The sequence below is a fragment of the Athene noctua genome, chromosome 2 (genome assembly GCF_965140245.1).
Source record: "Athene noctua chromosome 2, bAthNoc1.hap1.1, whole genome shotgun sequence".
Taxonomy (NCBI): Eukaryota; Metazoa; Chordata; class Aves; order Strigiformes; family Strigidae; genus Athene; species Athene noctua.
This window is the reverse complement of record NC_134038.1, coordinates 43873933-43889011: the sequence shown is the minus strand read 5'-3', so window position 1 is coordinate 43889011 and position 15079 is coordinate 43873933. Positions and strand designations below refer to the sequence as shown.

Here is a 15079-nt window from a genome sequence, read left to right as displayed (position 1 = left end):
GTCAATATCAGGAGTGCTTAAGAAGGAAATTGTGCACAAATACAGAAGTCACAGGGGATGAAAGTATTAGACATTGCTCTGAGTTATTTCCAAGACTCATCTCTTACATTTCCACTGAGTCAAATGCCTCTTCCACTTTGCAAAGCTATGTAGCACAAATTCTTTTAATCCATCTTTTCCATGTTCTGGGTCAGTTTCCAGATGTTCCATAACTAGCGATTCCATTAAAATCCTTGTAAACTTACAGGAAATGTTAGCCTTTTTTTTTTTTTTTTCTAATTGGCTCACATGGATTCTTGAAACACAGAAACATAAATAAAACCTACAACATGTTCTCATTTTTCCTCTTACTTAAATGGTTACACCTTGAGGATGGCCTCATCACAGAGCCATCTTTCCCTATTTACTTTTCAAGCAAAGAACATCAGTAGCGCAATACCATATACACTATTCGTGTATTCTAGTTGCTTTCTAAGAAATATCCTCACATGCATTGAGGAAAGACATTTAAGACTTACTAGATGGAAGATTCATAAAGCCAGTGGTAGTCCTTGACTAGTTTCTACTAAAACTACTGAAACTAATTATAGATGAAAAAGTAATTAGTCAATGATGACCATGCTGCTACCAATTCCTTCTGGATTTATATGTGTTCTTTCTCACCTATTAAAGACAGATCTGAACAGCTGTTGAAAGATGAGGACAATTGATCTGCCACAAATACTGGACTTAATGACCCATAACTAGAATCCTCTCATGTTTCAATCCACTCTGGCCAAGCCAGGGACTCCTGGATGATACTGACATAAAAGTAATGAGATGAGCTGCTTGTTTATAAGAATATTGCCATTTAGGAAGCGCTTCAAAGATGACATAAGGTGAACCCTTAGTTTTCAGCTATAATGCTTGAAAAAGCCTTAGCCTAGGAAGAGAGATGCTTCTTTATAGCCAGGCTATTAGAAGAGGTCTGCCAGTTGCTGGGGAAAAAAAAAAAAAAAAAAAAAAAAAAATCTTTCAAGCTTTTTCTTTCATGCTACATTAGACCACAAGAAAAAAAATAGGAAAAAAAAAAGGTGTGGGGATTGATGTTGCCTTGAGAAGAAAAGACGTTAGGGTTTACTTTTTACTCCTTTGGAAGTGCCATTCAAAAAGACACTTCCCAACCCATACAAAACAGTACAAGGGATTTGACAGATTTGTAAACAAGTTGTTAATATTTTATCAGGGAACTCATACATCTAATTAATAGTTTTAGTAATTTCAAATGCATCTATTTCCATTCATCTCACTTTAAATTTTAAATAAATGATTATGTAGTAAACCTTAGCAACCAGTGGGAAAAAAAACCACACACAAACCATAACAAAAAAAAGCAAAGCAGCCTCAGACAGCTGGTCCCAGCTACCATGATGCAATTTCCACTTTTTCCTCAATCCCTCTTCAAAGAGACAGGAATTTCCAAGAACCTTCAAGCAAACAATGCAAGTAACCAAAGCTTCCCTCCATCCTTCTTCCTAACAGCTATTTAATTTCTTATTTTCCAGGATGTGTCTTGCACAATCTTTTGTCAACAGACAAGACATTTTGACTGAGCTTCAGCTGTCTGGCTATATCAGGTTTAGACCAGGAATCCTGTAACCACGTTTTAAAGCTATGAGCTCAAGATACTAAAGCCTGCCTTTGAGAGCACTAACTATAGAAGAGTAAACTGAAGCTGTATAAGATTTAGAAAGCATGAATTTGCAAGACCACCATTTTTAAAAATTCTTGGTCTCTCAAGATGATTCAGAAACTTGTGATTCCTTCTTTTTATTATGCACTTCCTCCAGCAGCTCTTGTTCCTTTTTTAGTTTCAATGATTTAACAAAAGTCATTCTGGAGGCTAGGGAGTTTTTGTTTGGTTTTTAATTTTGGAGCTTTTTGTTGGCTTCCTTTTATATAAAAACAAATTACTACACCTGCAGCAAATATGAACCTCATATGAAGTCATCATGTTAAGGCGTACTCTTGTTTATCCGGGTATATACAGTACTTTGCACATACCTAAAGGACATTAATTTTATCCAATTGCCCAGCAGTTTTAACACTACAAAATTAAAACAGTAAAAACCGGCTGAGTGTACTCTACAAGACTGGAACAAATTTAAAAACCACACACAGACACACTACAAGTTAGGAAACTTCGATCTTTCTTGTAAGATAAGGTTGGCTTTTAAAGTCAAAGATATTTAACCGACTTTAGAGGGTTCCCCCACGCCCAGGAAAATAAAATAGATATTTTAACATCAGAATTCACAAACATATGTAAAGTACTTGAAGACACATAGGAAGATAAGTACAAATTAGCCATCAGGTATCTCACCTGATTAAATATTGTCAAATGCTATCTAGAAAACCTACAGTGCGGTGAGATGCAAATTAAACTGAAAGAAGTTTACTTTTCCACAGAACTCATTTACTACCCTTAGAAAGCAAACCCAAACTTGCTTCAAGCAAGCTAACACACCCTCCCAACGGCATTCCGACACAACTGAGGCAAGTGCTGAAAGCAACCACACAGTACACAACAGAGATGCACCATATTAAGGAGGTTGCAGAGAGCTGGGGATGAGTCTCTTCAACCAAGTAACAAGCGATAGGACAAGGGGGAATGGCCTCAAGTTGCACCAGGGAAGGTTTAGACTGGATATGAGGAAGTATTTCTTTACAGAACGGGTTGTTAGGCGTTGGAATGGGCTGCCCAGGGAGGTGGTGGAGTCCCCATCCCTGGAGGTGTTCAAGAGTCAGTTTGACATAGCGCTGAGGGATATGGTGTAGTTGGGAACTGTCAGTGTTAGGTTAATGGTTGGACTGGATGACCTTCAAGGTCTTTTCCAACCTTGATGATTCTGTGATTCATATTTTCAACTAGCAGAGAACATCAACGCCTCTAAACTGCTACAAGTCTCAAGATCTAAAGGCAAGGTACAGAACTAATGACCCCAATTACATTTAGTTTCCATAAGGTAGGTAGACCTACACATCACTTTCCACTGTTCCAAGTTTTGGTACTTTCTTCTCCCTCAGACACAGACCCTATCTGGAATTCAACACAAAAAAAAAGTATAAATTTTAGCATTAAAAAAATCTTTTTCCACAGCCTAATTTTGAAATGAGCAGTGAACACAGTGGCAAACCAGTAATACATACAGTTGTCATACCTAAATATTTCACTCATGCCAACGGCATACACAGAAAACATCAAAAGTCAGGAGGTGTGTGGTAGCGTAGTTTGAAGTTTACAGTTATAACCTTCAGAGATAGAATAAACAATATTGCCAGTTAATCTTTAGCCTGAGCTGACTTTACAAGAGAAGTCAGGTTACTAGAGTTTGACCAACTATTAGTAAACCATTTTACTTCTGCACTGAAGAACACAGAGAGCAGAAAAGAACTTCAGAATGTCTTCCTATGTGACCTAGACTCCAATGCTGTTGTGACTGATGCAGTCCTTAAAGCACCTTTATATGACTGTCACAGCCAGATTTAAAAAAAAAAAAAAAACAAAACAAAACCAAAAAAACACACCACAAAACCACTTCATCAGAATTTCCTGTGAAGTTCTTTAACTTCAACTACATAAATAGTTTAAGGAACACAAATGATGGCATGCCTGAGTTGATGTGTTAACTTAAGGAAAACAAACATAAGAATCTTTTCTCCAATGTAAAAACATCTGAAGACTTGAAGTACACCTCCACATATTTATCTGCAAGCTTACCACACCAAATGCACAGACTGTAAGAACAGGAGCTTAAAAGAAAGCAGTAGAAGCATCCTTCAAAATCACCAGCACCCCACCTTTCTTCTACTCTACAGACCAGAATAAATCACTCTGATCTGCCTCTAACAGATGCATCAGAAGCAAGCAGTTTCCACTCATTTATTAACATGCTTCATTCCAGAAATGAGTCAATATAGCTTCAATAACTGACTTTTCAACAAATCCCTTAAAGCACCAGCCTCAAAGACACCATCATGTCCAAAACTGCCTGTTGTAAAGACATGTCCAAAACCAGGTATCATCTTATTTCCTCTTTAGAAGCACCAACAGTTCTGCTGATGTTTCCCAATAACTAATAATAAAGAAACTCCTTAGCCAAGTAACTACATTTATCTTCACAATGCTCTACAATCCCTCTGGCACTGCTTAAGCTCCATCCTTGAAGCTATCTTAGCCAGACAGCCAGGCTATTATCAGTTAATACAAGACAAAGATTACATTTATTTCAGAGCAATAATAAACAGGACAAACTGTCATTGACATACAGAGGGCACCAAGCATTGAACAGTTTAACAGGATCACAAATACTACCCAGATGCACTGCAGAAGCCTCCAAAACATGGCTAACCCATCAAAGAGGAGAAATAACTAGTACATCCTTCTTTCATAGATGCCAGAACAAAATAAAGTCAAATTCTACATCTAGAATCTGAAAAAGAACCTTCAACCCTGCCTCCTAGTCAATAAAAGTTACACAGAAGTTTGCTGACAGATAAATAAACAAAACACCCCCATCCTTATTCAGCAGCAGAGAAATCCAAGAATGAAGGAAAATTATAAAGGGTAGACCTCATAAAGCCCAGTCAAGGAATTAACACTACATACATATTCAAAATACAACTCCTTGCCAAACAAAACCACTCCCTATATTAACAAAAGTAACAGATGAATCTCAGCAGCCCTATAGTCTGAACCAATAGAGAAGCAGTGAAAAAGACCTGTCTCATACTCACTTACATTGACAATGAACAGCTGTACTTCCACTGCCATCTTGAATAACTGCAAACTAGCTGTTCAATTGACACTAGGACAGCACAGAACATCTGCTCAGGCTTCCTCAGGACATGTTTCCTATCAGATGGACAACGGGGCACACAGTAACAGAAAACGCCACTTAGACTTTTGAAAAATGCTTGGTAGGTGCCACTAAGTTACCACTTTCAAGTTCCTCTTTTGCCTGCAAACCACTGTAATGTCACACTATAAACTGAATCAGGAACTGATCCATCTGAAAAATGGCCTAGAAAAACGAAGTTGCCTCAGCAGATCAGTTCCTTAATTCATATTTATCATGAAGATACGCAATCACAAAGAGAAAAAAATAATACAACTGAATGAATGGAATAAGCAAGACTGAGCTACATACACAGCGCAGGGCAAAGCAAGTAGTCATTAATAAGCTTCCAGCAGATTAGCATTCCTAAGCTTGCACATGAACAGCTTTGCAATGTTATTTTAATATATAGCATATATTTATGTATGTATCACAGCAATCTGAAAAAAAAAAATATTTTTTGTGAACTGGTGTAATGTTGCTTATTACAAAGCACCATCAGTATGGTTTGTACCTCCAGAAACACCATGATTCCTGCCACTTAAGTTACATAGCAATGAACACTGAAGTAATTTGCTATTATACATGGACCCTCAAAAGATAACAGTAATTTACACTTTGCCATATTTTTCATAGGTACTTATCATGAGGAATGCAGGGCTGAAAGAATCTCACATTTCACTTCAGAGTACAGAGGACCAGCAATGGTCTCTTTCTTCTCCCTATTCCCAACCACATGCACAAACCTATTGTCTTCAGCTTGTCCCTATATCCTCTTTGGACAATGTCCTGGTTCAGCTAAGATAGGGTTAAGTTTCCCCAGCAGAGAGAGAGGGGGAAGGGATCTCCAGCCAGGTTATTCATACCATGCTGAAGTCAGGTCCGGGCACGGGAGCGCGGGAACTTTGGTTTCGGTGGCGGGGAGCACACGGCGGGCTTGTTCCGTAACCATTTGCGGTATTTCTCTGTATATCTTTTGTCTTGCTTACTGTTATTGCTGTTTATTGTTGTTGTCATTGCTACTGTTGTTGTTCAGATTGTTTATCACACTGTTGTATTAAATTTCTTCTTATTTTAACCCGGGGTTTGTGCCTCACTGCCAGCCTGACCGGCTGAGGGTGGGGGAGGGGCAACGGCAACGTGGTCTCCGGTCCCGGCAGGGCTTAAACCAACACAGACAATATTCTTCTCACTACACCCAATGCCATTATACACATTCCAATGTAAACTTCGAGTTTATCTGAAATGGCAGCACAGCTCTCCTCAGACTGAAGTATTTGTCTGAGCCAACTCCCCAATTTACGTGCTTCGATTGCTCTCCAATGTTGTTCTTCCCTTAGTTAAGGTACAGCTTATTTTCCTGGACTACCAGTTCAGTTTTGCTAGTACAATTTGTATTCACACCAAAGACATTTCAGCAATGGAGACAAAATACCTACATATAAGACAACTCTTCCTGTTATCTTTTCTTACTTCAGTACTCATCCAGTAAGGCTAAAATTGAGAAGGGTGTGTGAATGATGAGGGGAAAAAAATGGACAGTTTTACCACACATTTGTGCAAACTTATATTATTTGCTACTGTAGCATTCAGTTCAGAAAAGTAGAGTTCCCCTTCCGTCATAAGTCATAAAAAAATCTTCCCCAACCACTTCCATTTAACATAAACTTTTTCCAATTACTTCTATTGGATCAACAAAGAGTATTCCTCACTGTAACCTAATGTTTCAACATAACCCAAAACCCCAAGAGGTCTAACACTTAAGAGGGAAGGGAAAAAAAATGTAGAAAATTTTTACTTACTGGAGATACGACTGCCAGTTTACTTTGTTTGCCCGAACTTCAGCAGCTTTGGCAGCAATGATGTTTGTCGGGACAGCAGCATCTACAGCACCTCGGATATCCATCTTAACTGATAATTAAAATGTACCTAGAAACGCAAGTCAAGTAAGTCAGATTTTGAGCAGAGTATCCATCTGATATTTTAAATAAATAAAAAGGAAAACCTTCTTTCAAGTGTCTCATCCCCTAAAACTGTGCTCAGTACTTTCTGAGAAATCAAAGTTTTATAAAGCATCTAAAATGTGACTTCCCTGAAACAAACAAAAATAACCCATACCTACACATTAAACTGTAAACAACCACAAGTTTGTTAAAGATATATACCATTACTAAATAACTTCCAGTCTTACAAATTCTTAAACAATCAAATTGAACTTATTCAAATAAAGACTACTCTTCTGCAGTGCTCAAGTAGCCCTACAGATAACAGAAGCTGCCTCCCTTTCAAATCACGATTAAAATTCAGTGCATACCCTCCCCAACCCCACCCATTAGGACTGATTTATTTATTTGTCTAAAACATTGGAAACACATGAATTACAACTTCAGAGAAAAAACCCTACAAGTTATATAAACTAAAACCCACGTTACACAGGCTAACAAGAAAATTCATATCATCACTGTATACAAAGCAAACTGCAAAATAAATATGAACAGAAGCGCTTCATCAGGACACACTACATTACCATAGACAGTGACCTTCACCATTTCTTTCTCTGTCCTTTATGGTTCAATTTCCACCTGACTTTGATGCCAAAACAAGAAGTATGTTTGCAGAGACTTGAGACCCAGATGGAGCAACAATTCCTTACAAACTAAACCACATCAAGCCTCTCCACACAGACTATTTCTGGACTTCTCTGGCTGCCTTTACAGAAGCAAGACCAAACTGGCACATTCTGCCCCATCTCTGACAAGCACTCCTTGTTTGTACAGCTGAATGATGACTGATATGATTCTAACAAAAAAAAAAAAAAAAAAAAAAAGGAACTACCCTGAACAAATGGAGCAGGAGAATTGTCCTCCCTTTGAAACTACTTCCGTGAGCTGGCACCCAGAGGCACCATTTACTATGTCCTTCAACGACCACTGAACGTGTCCTAGCTCTTACATGACCCAGCCAGAGCCATTTAAATACTCCTCGAGCCACAGAGGAGAGCTGGGTCGGCAACAGCGGTTTCAGGAGTACGCCAGCTCTACAGGTAAGTCGAAGAAATCGAGAAGCGCCGGGGACAGAGGGGAGGAAGACCCTTGGCCCCATCCTGCCACTCCCTCCCTGCACAGGCTCACAGACACGGCCGCCTCCTAAGGGGCCCGGGGGCGCCCAAATTCCTCGGGGAAGCCTCAGCGCCAGGCGGAGCCCTTCACACCGCCCCCAGGGCCGCCAGAGCCCCCCGCGAAAGGCCGTGCTGCGGGACGCCCCCACCCCCGGGCCCTCCGCCCCCGTGGCGGGCAGGGCCCGGAGCAGCTCTCACTCACCCCACGGGCACGCCGGCTGGAGGGAGAAGGCTGCGGCCGCCCCTCGGCAGGCCCGAGGAGCCCACGCACCCAAAGGCGCCCTCCGCAGCAGCCCCACAGTGGCCGCCGTCATATGACACCGGTCACCTGACCGCGACGGCGGCCGCCGAGGAACAACTCGCGGCGAGCGCTGGGCGGGGCTCACGCACGGCCCCACCCGGCGGCCCTTAGGGCGGGAGCTCCGGCGCCGGTCAGGCTGCGGGCTACGGCGTGGTGCTGTAATACAGACTTTACTGCACGTAGATATCCAGAGTACATATTTATGTACACACAGAGACATATATGTACGTGTATGACTTGCCGTGGGGATCTGCTCCGGCACCGAGGAGGCGGATGGAGCGCGTAGGTGCCCGCCTGTGAGAGACGAGAAACCAGGCCTGCGAGAGACTAAGCAAAGCAGCCTGAGAAAGCAAAAGTTGAGGCTGATCGAAGAAATGCCCCAAACGCTCGCAAGACAAAACTATGAGTCACAGGGTGGATAGTGTGGAGGTCGAAGCTGATAAGGCTGCCCCAATAACACAAGGTGCAGCTGGAGGGGAGAGTCTGTGGAGACAGGATGGCCCTGCTCTGGGGCACCTGGGCAGATTTCAAGGGTCATCTGTCTGGTGAATGACCTTTGCTTCATCATCCACGAAATGCATATTAAAGTTAACACTCCTCAATATGCTAACGAAGGCTAACATGATCATGCTAATTACATCATCCCATGAAACACCTTACTCCTCCCCATACATGGGATGTAGGTATGTGGGTCCACCTAAGGGACGGACCCAAGGAAAGTGGGTATAAATCAAGGAGGAGGAAGAAAGGGGGGGCTTTGGAGAGTGCAGTGAAGTGAAGAAGACGGATGCAAGAAGACAGCTACCTGTCAGAACCCTCGCTGGCAGGATCAGTGCAGGAACACAGACTGGTGTTCTGTATTTCCCCATTCCCTCTGTCTCCCTCTTTTCTCTTTCCCATTAAGAAATGCAAGGCATATTTTATTGCTTGCCACAACTTGCTATATACTTAGCCAATTATCGTGTGTTCAATTAGTACATTGTGGGTAGTTAATAAATGCTTGGACTTGCAGACTTGTTGTCCACTCCATTGGTGATTTGCGAATCTGAGTCACCTGTCTCCCTTGTCTGAGCAAGACATGACACCACCTGAACTGTGCACTGGCAAGAAGCGGCCCAGTGTTTCCATGGAGGGAACACAAGGCTGGCTGGGAAGGGCTGAGAGGCTCCCCAAGGTGCTGCCCCTCGGGGCAAACTCCTGCCGACCCCCGGGAGGCCCCTGCGGTTCTGCCCTTGACCCTCCAGGGCGAGAGGCTGCCAAGATGGGGAGGGAGCCCTGGGAGGGAAAAGGGTCGGGGAGATGGCGGGCAATGCACCTGGGTCTGAAATGCCTCCCTGGCATCTGCAGGTCTTTTTCTCATCACCCAGCATTCTCTTGCTTTGTGCCTCTCAGACTGCCACTGGGTGAGTCTGTGCTTTCCTGCAGCTGGAAAGCAGGCAGGCGTTCCTGGGCCCCCAGCTTCTGGTAGGGAGCCCTGCCTGCCAGTGCTGCGTTGTGTCGCACCGTGTCTCACAGCCTGCTGTGTTGCAACACCTCCCCCTTGCCTCATGAACTGCACCAGGTTATGCGGCAGGGGCATGCCATTTTGTTCTTTCCAAGTTGTATCTCAGTGGGAGTTATACCCTGATCAACTTCTTCCTTTTTTAAAAAATGGCCTGTGTATGTTGGGCTTTTGTTTCTATAAGCGAAAGGAGCAGGAATCTTTTCAGACTGAAAGCCCAAGTGTTTTGGAAACCATTGGCTTATATTTCCATGTTTCTGAAAAAAAACTTCTGTCTTTGGGTGCTGAATGAAGATTTCCAGTCATACTGTGATGAAGTACATAGACATATCACTCCTAGTCAGAAATGATCCTGAAGAGTAATTCTGCTAACATATAAGGAGGAAAGGCAGAGAAAAGAGAAATAGGTCTGATATAGAAATACTGAGAAATTAAGCACATGATTAATAAGATGACTAACAATATTAGGTTTAAGAATTGTCTGTTCAAGTTAAGGAATGTTAAGCTCTGGGAACAAAGATTCAGACCCATGAAGACAGAGACAGAGACCCAAGGCCAGAGGAGGTGAAACCATGGCAACAGAAGATAACAGGCATTTTTTGACCCAACTGGTAGAGCTGAGGCTGAAGGATGTGCAACATTTCCTAGATAAGGGGGCCAACAAGCAGGACAGCTGGAAGAAACTGGTTCTGAGTCTTGGCACTGTCGAAACTGGGGAAAAGGTGACGAGGAAGACTACCAGCCTTCCTCCTGAAGACCCCCAAAGATGACCACCAGGAGGCAATACACAGGCGCAAAGATGACATAAACATTCCAGAACTGCTGACACAGGCCTTTTGAACTTTGAACTAAACCCCATCTCATTTATGTCTATGTGTGTTTGTACTGTGCAACCTTATGAATATGTATAAGGTACCTACATTTAAGATGTAACCTAAGGGGCTTGGGTGTGCACGTTAGGTGGAGAGATCCCCCATGCACCCAGCGCTGCAATAAAGAATGCCTGCTTTCTAATAGTCTGATTCTGAGTCTTAGAGAGTTCTTCCTTGAACGGCTTTTTTGGTATCACGTCAGAGAGTTTTGTGTGTGAGCAGATCAAGACAGACAATGTAGAGCTGGCCTAGAGAAGTCTACAGTTAACTTTGCATTTTGCTAGGGTCTCTGTATTTTCTACTTAGAGGATACACTGTTCTTTAATTATACCTGGCCAGTACCTATATTAGTGGGGTTTTTTTAACTCAGGGAGGGTTTTCATTACTGTACCACTTCTTAATCATACTTCCTTCATAAGAATTTTTTCTTTAGAGCAGATCTTTCATCATACCACAATAAAACTTGATTTCTTGATAACATGACCATTGAGCTTGAATCCCAGGCACAGTCCAAGTAACAGCATTTGCATTTCTTTGTGCTTTAGCAGAAGAAAGTTCTCTAACTCATGTGTAACTTCTGTCCCCTGGCATTCTGCATTTCCTGCTTCCAGTCTACCTTTTTGTGGCATGTCTTGTTTTGAATCCAGCATCAGACACCTGGAATAAACATAGTCACCTTTCTCCACAGTCATTTCAAACTACATTACCAACGATGATACATATGACTCTACCCATTATATAAAGAAACCAAAGCACGAAGGGCTTGCAAGATAATCTGAACAAGGGTTGAAGCTTTTTAAATGGGCAGAATGAAGGCATCAAAGGCTTATAACGGGGATCCTGCAAGCTACCATTCAGCCATTATCTAAGCTGGAGACACGTCAGGCTTTCCTTCCATGAAACTTCCTCAGTTGTCCACAGTGATACTTCTGCCCAAACCCCAAACTGTCCCAGCACTGAAAATACTGATGATTTAGTGCCTTCTCTTACCTAAGCCAGGTATGGTATTCTTTCACCTTCACCCTTCCATGCTCAGTCCTATAGCTGTTCTCAGAGTTTAAGTAAACCTGTGGAAACTGGATCAGCACCTCTGAACATGCAGTCCCAGCTGCCAGTTTTAAGACACAAATAGTGTTTCTCCCCATCACGTGCCCCTGTGTCTTGTGGGGTAATGTCCCAAATACTTGCTTAGGCATGCAAAGCCATTTCTTTTGCTGGAGATCACCTATTTCAAGGAAATCATCCAAAACACTGGATTGTAGACTGCGTTACACAGCATCATTCTCCCACCCCTTTAGCACACTTCTAGCTTAACCTGAGTACGAGTACCTGAGTACTCTGGCTGAACCCAAGTACCAGTATACATAGGATTGTTGTTCTCTCACTTCTAGTCACTGCTTCCAGTATTGTTTCAGTACTTTACAGTAAGCAGAGAAAAATACATTCATGGTTTCAATTTAGCGCCCATTTGGAGCATACTTTAAGTCATCAGTGGTCCTTTATTCTCATAGCAGACTATTTTTCTTGCTTAATTGCACCACCTGCAATTGCAGGTGCAAGTAGCACCATCCATTCAATCTGGCTAAAAGAAGACAGAATGTAGTTTGCAGTCGAAATTTTGATACTACAGCAACATGGTCATTTTTCTATAGAAAAGAACTTTGAAAAGCTGTGATTTGGCATGTTGACTTCATCATAGATGGCAGACTCTGGCTTTACTATTCATTTCACAGGGAGAGACTACAGTAAAAAACATTTTCCTGTAACTTTTCTGTAACCTTGGAGGGAGGCATAATGGATGAAAGTATGCATCCACTGAATTAGCAGAAAGATAAAAGCAAAGAGAGGAGAAATAATTGCAATAGTAATTACATTGGGTTTTGTTAACAGGAGTTCCAGGAGGCGTTTAAGCAGCTACCAAATGGTAAACATGACATCTATGCCAGGCAAGTTAATAGAGTCTCTAGCAGAGGAATCAAATTAGTGAACACAGTGTACCATATTAGAGAATGCAAACATGTTGTTCCTGAGTATACCTGTATAATAAAATACTTAATTTACACATTCCTCTACACCGTGTAAGGGAATAAATGCAAAACATTAACAAAAAGTCACTACAGCTCTGAAAGGAACAGTCATGTCTCACACCTCTGCAGGAGTTTTGTGTGTGTGTGGACAAGGTGGTACAGGTAGACTCCATCCACTTGGATTTATGTCCAAGAGGCATTTGGTGAGATGCATCTGCAGGTGCTCTTAAAAAAAAAAAATAAACCAAAACAAACAAACAAAAAACCCCACCAAACCAAATAGCTCTCCTGGGTTACAAGGAAAGGTCTGTGCATTGATTCATAACTCTTGAATGATACGTATACAGCAGAGGGTAGGAGGAAATGATCACCTTTGACAATGCATAAGGGTCTTCAACAGAGTACAAAAAGCATCTGACTGGAGTATGTGCTGTTCAGCACACTCAGAAATGTTTGAGAAAGGAGGTGAATAGTGTAGTGAAGACTTTGCCAATGATAGTGCTACTGCTTTGACTAGCACACAGTTAAACTGTGAACCACCTTGCTGGAGAATGGTGGGTATGCTGCAGATTGACTGCGCTCTTATCCCCCATCTGTCAAACTCTTGGGCACATCTGAAAATTTTCACTCAGTGTGAGTCCCATGAGGCACTCTCTGTGCTAAGGAACTTCACTGCATTGCAAAGGTATGCTTTGAGAAAGAGAAACATTTTATAGTTATTACAGGAAACTGTCTCGTGCCTGTCATCACTATGACAGCAAGAGGCGATCCTTAGCAACCAATACAAACCCATCCTGTGTCATCAGCTCTGCAGAGGACCTCATGGTGCCTTATTCCTGCTGGCTGATTCTCTAAACTGGATCTTGCTAGAGGTTATGACTGGAAAAGTGCTATGCTCCTATTTTTTTTTTGTAAGCATCTATTGTTTAGGATTCAGGTGCTGCTAAACAATTCTCATTTAGCTAAGTTTGGTCATGCCAGTGCTTGTCCATTAACTCCTGGCAAGGGAGCTTCAGTTGAAGCTGCTATATTTAGATGACTTTATCAAAGTGTGAAACAGAGATAAAAACGAAAAGCATATCATCATGCAGGATTAAAAGTCATGAATTGCCTGGATCACAAAGATCAAAAATGTTCAATAGTTTAATACTAGAAAAAGTAATGCAGATGAGTCATCCTCACAGTAAGACTACAGATAGCTGGATTGTGAGACTATTTTTCTCTTCTCCTTTCCTTCTTGTAATAAGAGCAATGTGTCATTGTCTCTCACATATTCTGCAAATTACAGAAGTGGTTTGCACACCTGCCATTTAACTTTTCAACATTCTGTACACCACCTGGCTGACTCCTGCACAGCTGTATGAGTTTTTAACTTGTATAGAAGAAATGGCTTGGAAAGTTTATCCAAGCAAAATAGACAATCAGGAAAAGTGAACACACTTCTCCAGTTCACAAAATATTATTGGCAAATGAAAAATCAGAAATGGCAAAATTTGTAAAGGAGATTTTCAACGTATATACACTAGAAGAACACAGAAACTAGCCTCAACTTTAAGAGCTACCGTTCCTAAAACAAGTACTTTGTTTTACCCTAAGTTTATTCATCGAAGGATTCAGATCAGATCTTCTGAGTGCTCAAGCTTCTACTTTTCCAAGGCTTAAAACCCATTCTCCTAGGGCAATGTGGAAAGGAGCAGCATGTACACTGCATGACAAGGGATGGATGTGAGCCATAGGCATGGGCTTTTTAGCATGGTTTTTTTCAGCATGTAGTCCCCATGGGTGCATTGCAAGAGCAGGACATGTTTCTTCTATCACAGAACTAAGTGCCAGGTGCACTTGGTCAGCAGGTCCTAAACTAAACCTGCTATTTTTTGGTAAAGGGGATTCTATAGCAGGAGAGGGGCAACAGCAGAGAAAAAGAAATAATTGCGATTCAGGTCTACTTGTGTGTTGCAAGGAGGAAACATTAAAGGGAATCTGGATGGATTTGTAATGTACGAAAGTTTTTTGAGCATCAGTAGCTAAGTACATACAACACTAATAAAAAGTAAGAGGGTCTTTGTTTTCTAGATAAACTGGGGCAGTGAAATATGAAGAAACTAGCTCAAGGTTACATGAATCAGGAAAACCAAAGAACACGTTGTCGTAAATCTAAAATACTCCTTTCCCCAAAGCACTGCCTTGCAGTATGGAAGAAGACAACAGGACAAAAAAGAAATGAACCTACACTAATCTTTCTCTAATGCAAGGAGAGAAGAAATATGTCAGAATGTGTCCATCTTTGTGTCTTCCAGCACCTTATCTCATACATTATGTCCTAAAGCCCAAAGATGAAGACTGCTAGTTGTCTCCCAGAAGACATGATTTTCTCTTCTTTTCC

General features: G+C 41.7%; 1 protein-coding gene across 2 annotated transcripts in view; it reads right to left on the bottom strand.

The window, feature by feature from the left end:
- ATP6V1H (ATPase H+ transporting V1 subunit H) overlaps positions 1-15079 on the bottom strand; it is a 63623-nt gene that overhangs the window by 45927 nt on the left and 2617 nt on the right. The window contains exons 1-2 of one of the 2 annotated variants that reach the window (XM_074898959.1): positions 8198-8299; positions 6680-6806 (exon numbers count right to left, since the gene is read on the bottom strand). In XM_074898959.1, the coding sequence (XP_074755060.1) occupies positions 6680-6783 (104 nt within the window). In that variant the 5' untranslated portion in view covers positions 6784-6806; positions 8198-8299. Of the gene's footprint in view, positions 1-6679; positions 6807-8197; positions 8300-15079 lie in introns of those variants that run through there. The other variant, XM_074898960.1, reaches the window with a different exon arrangement.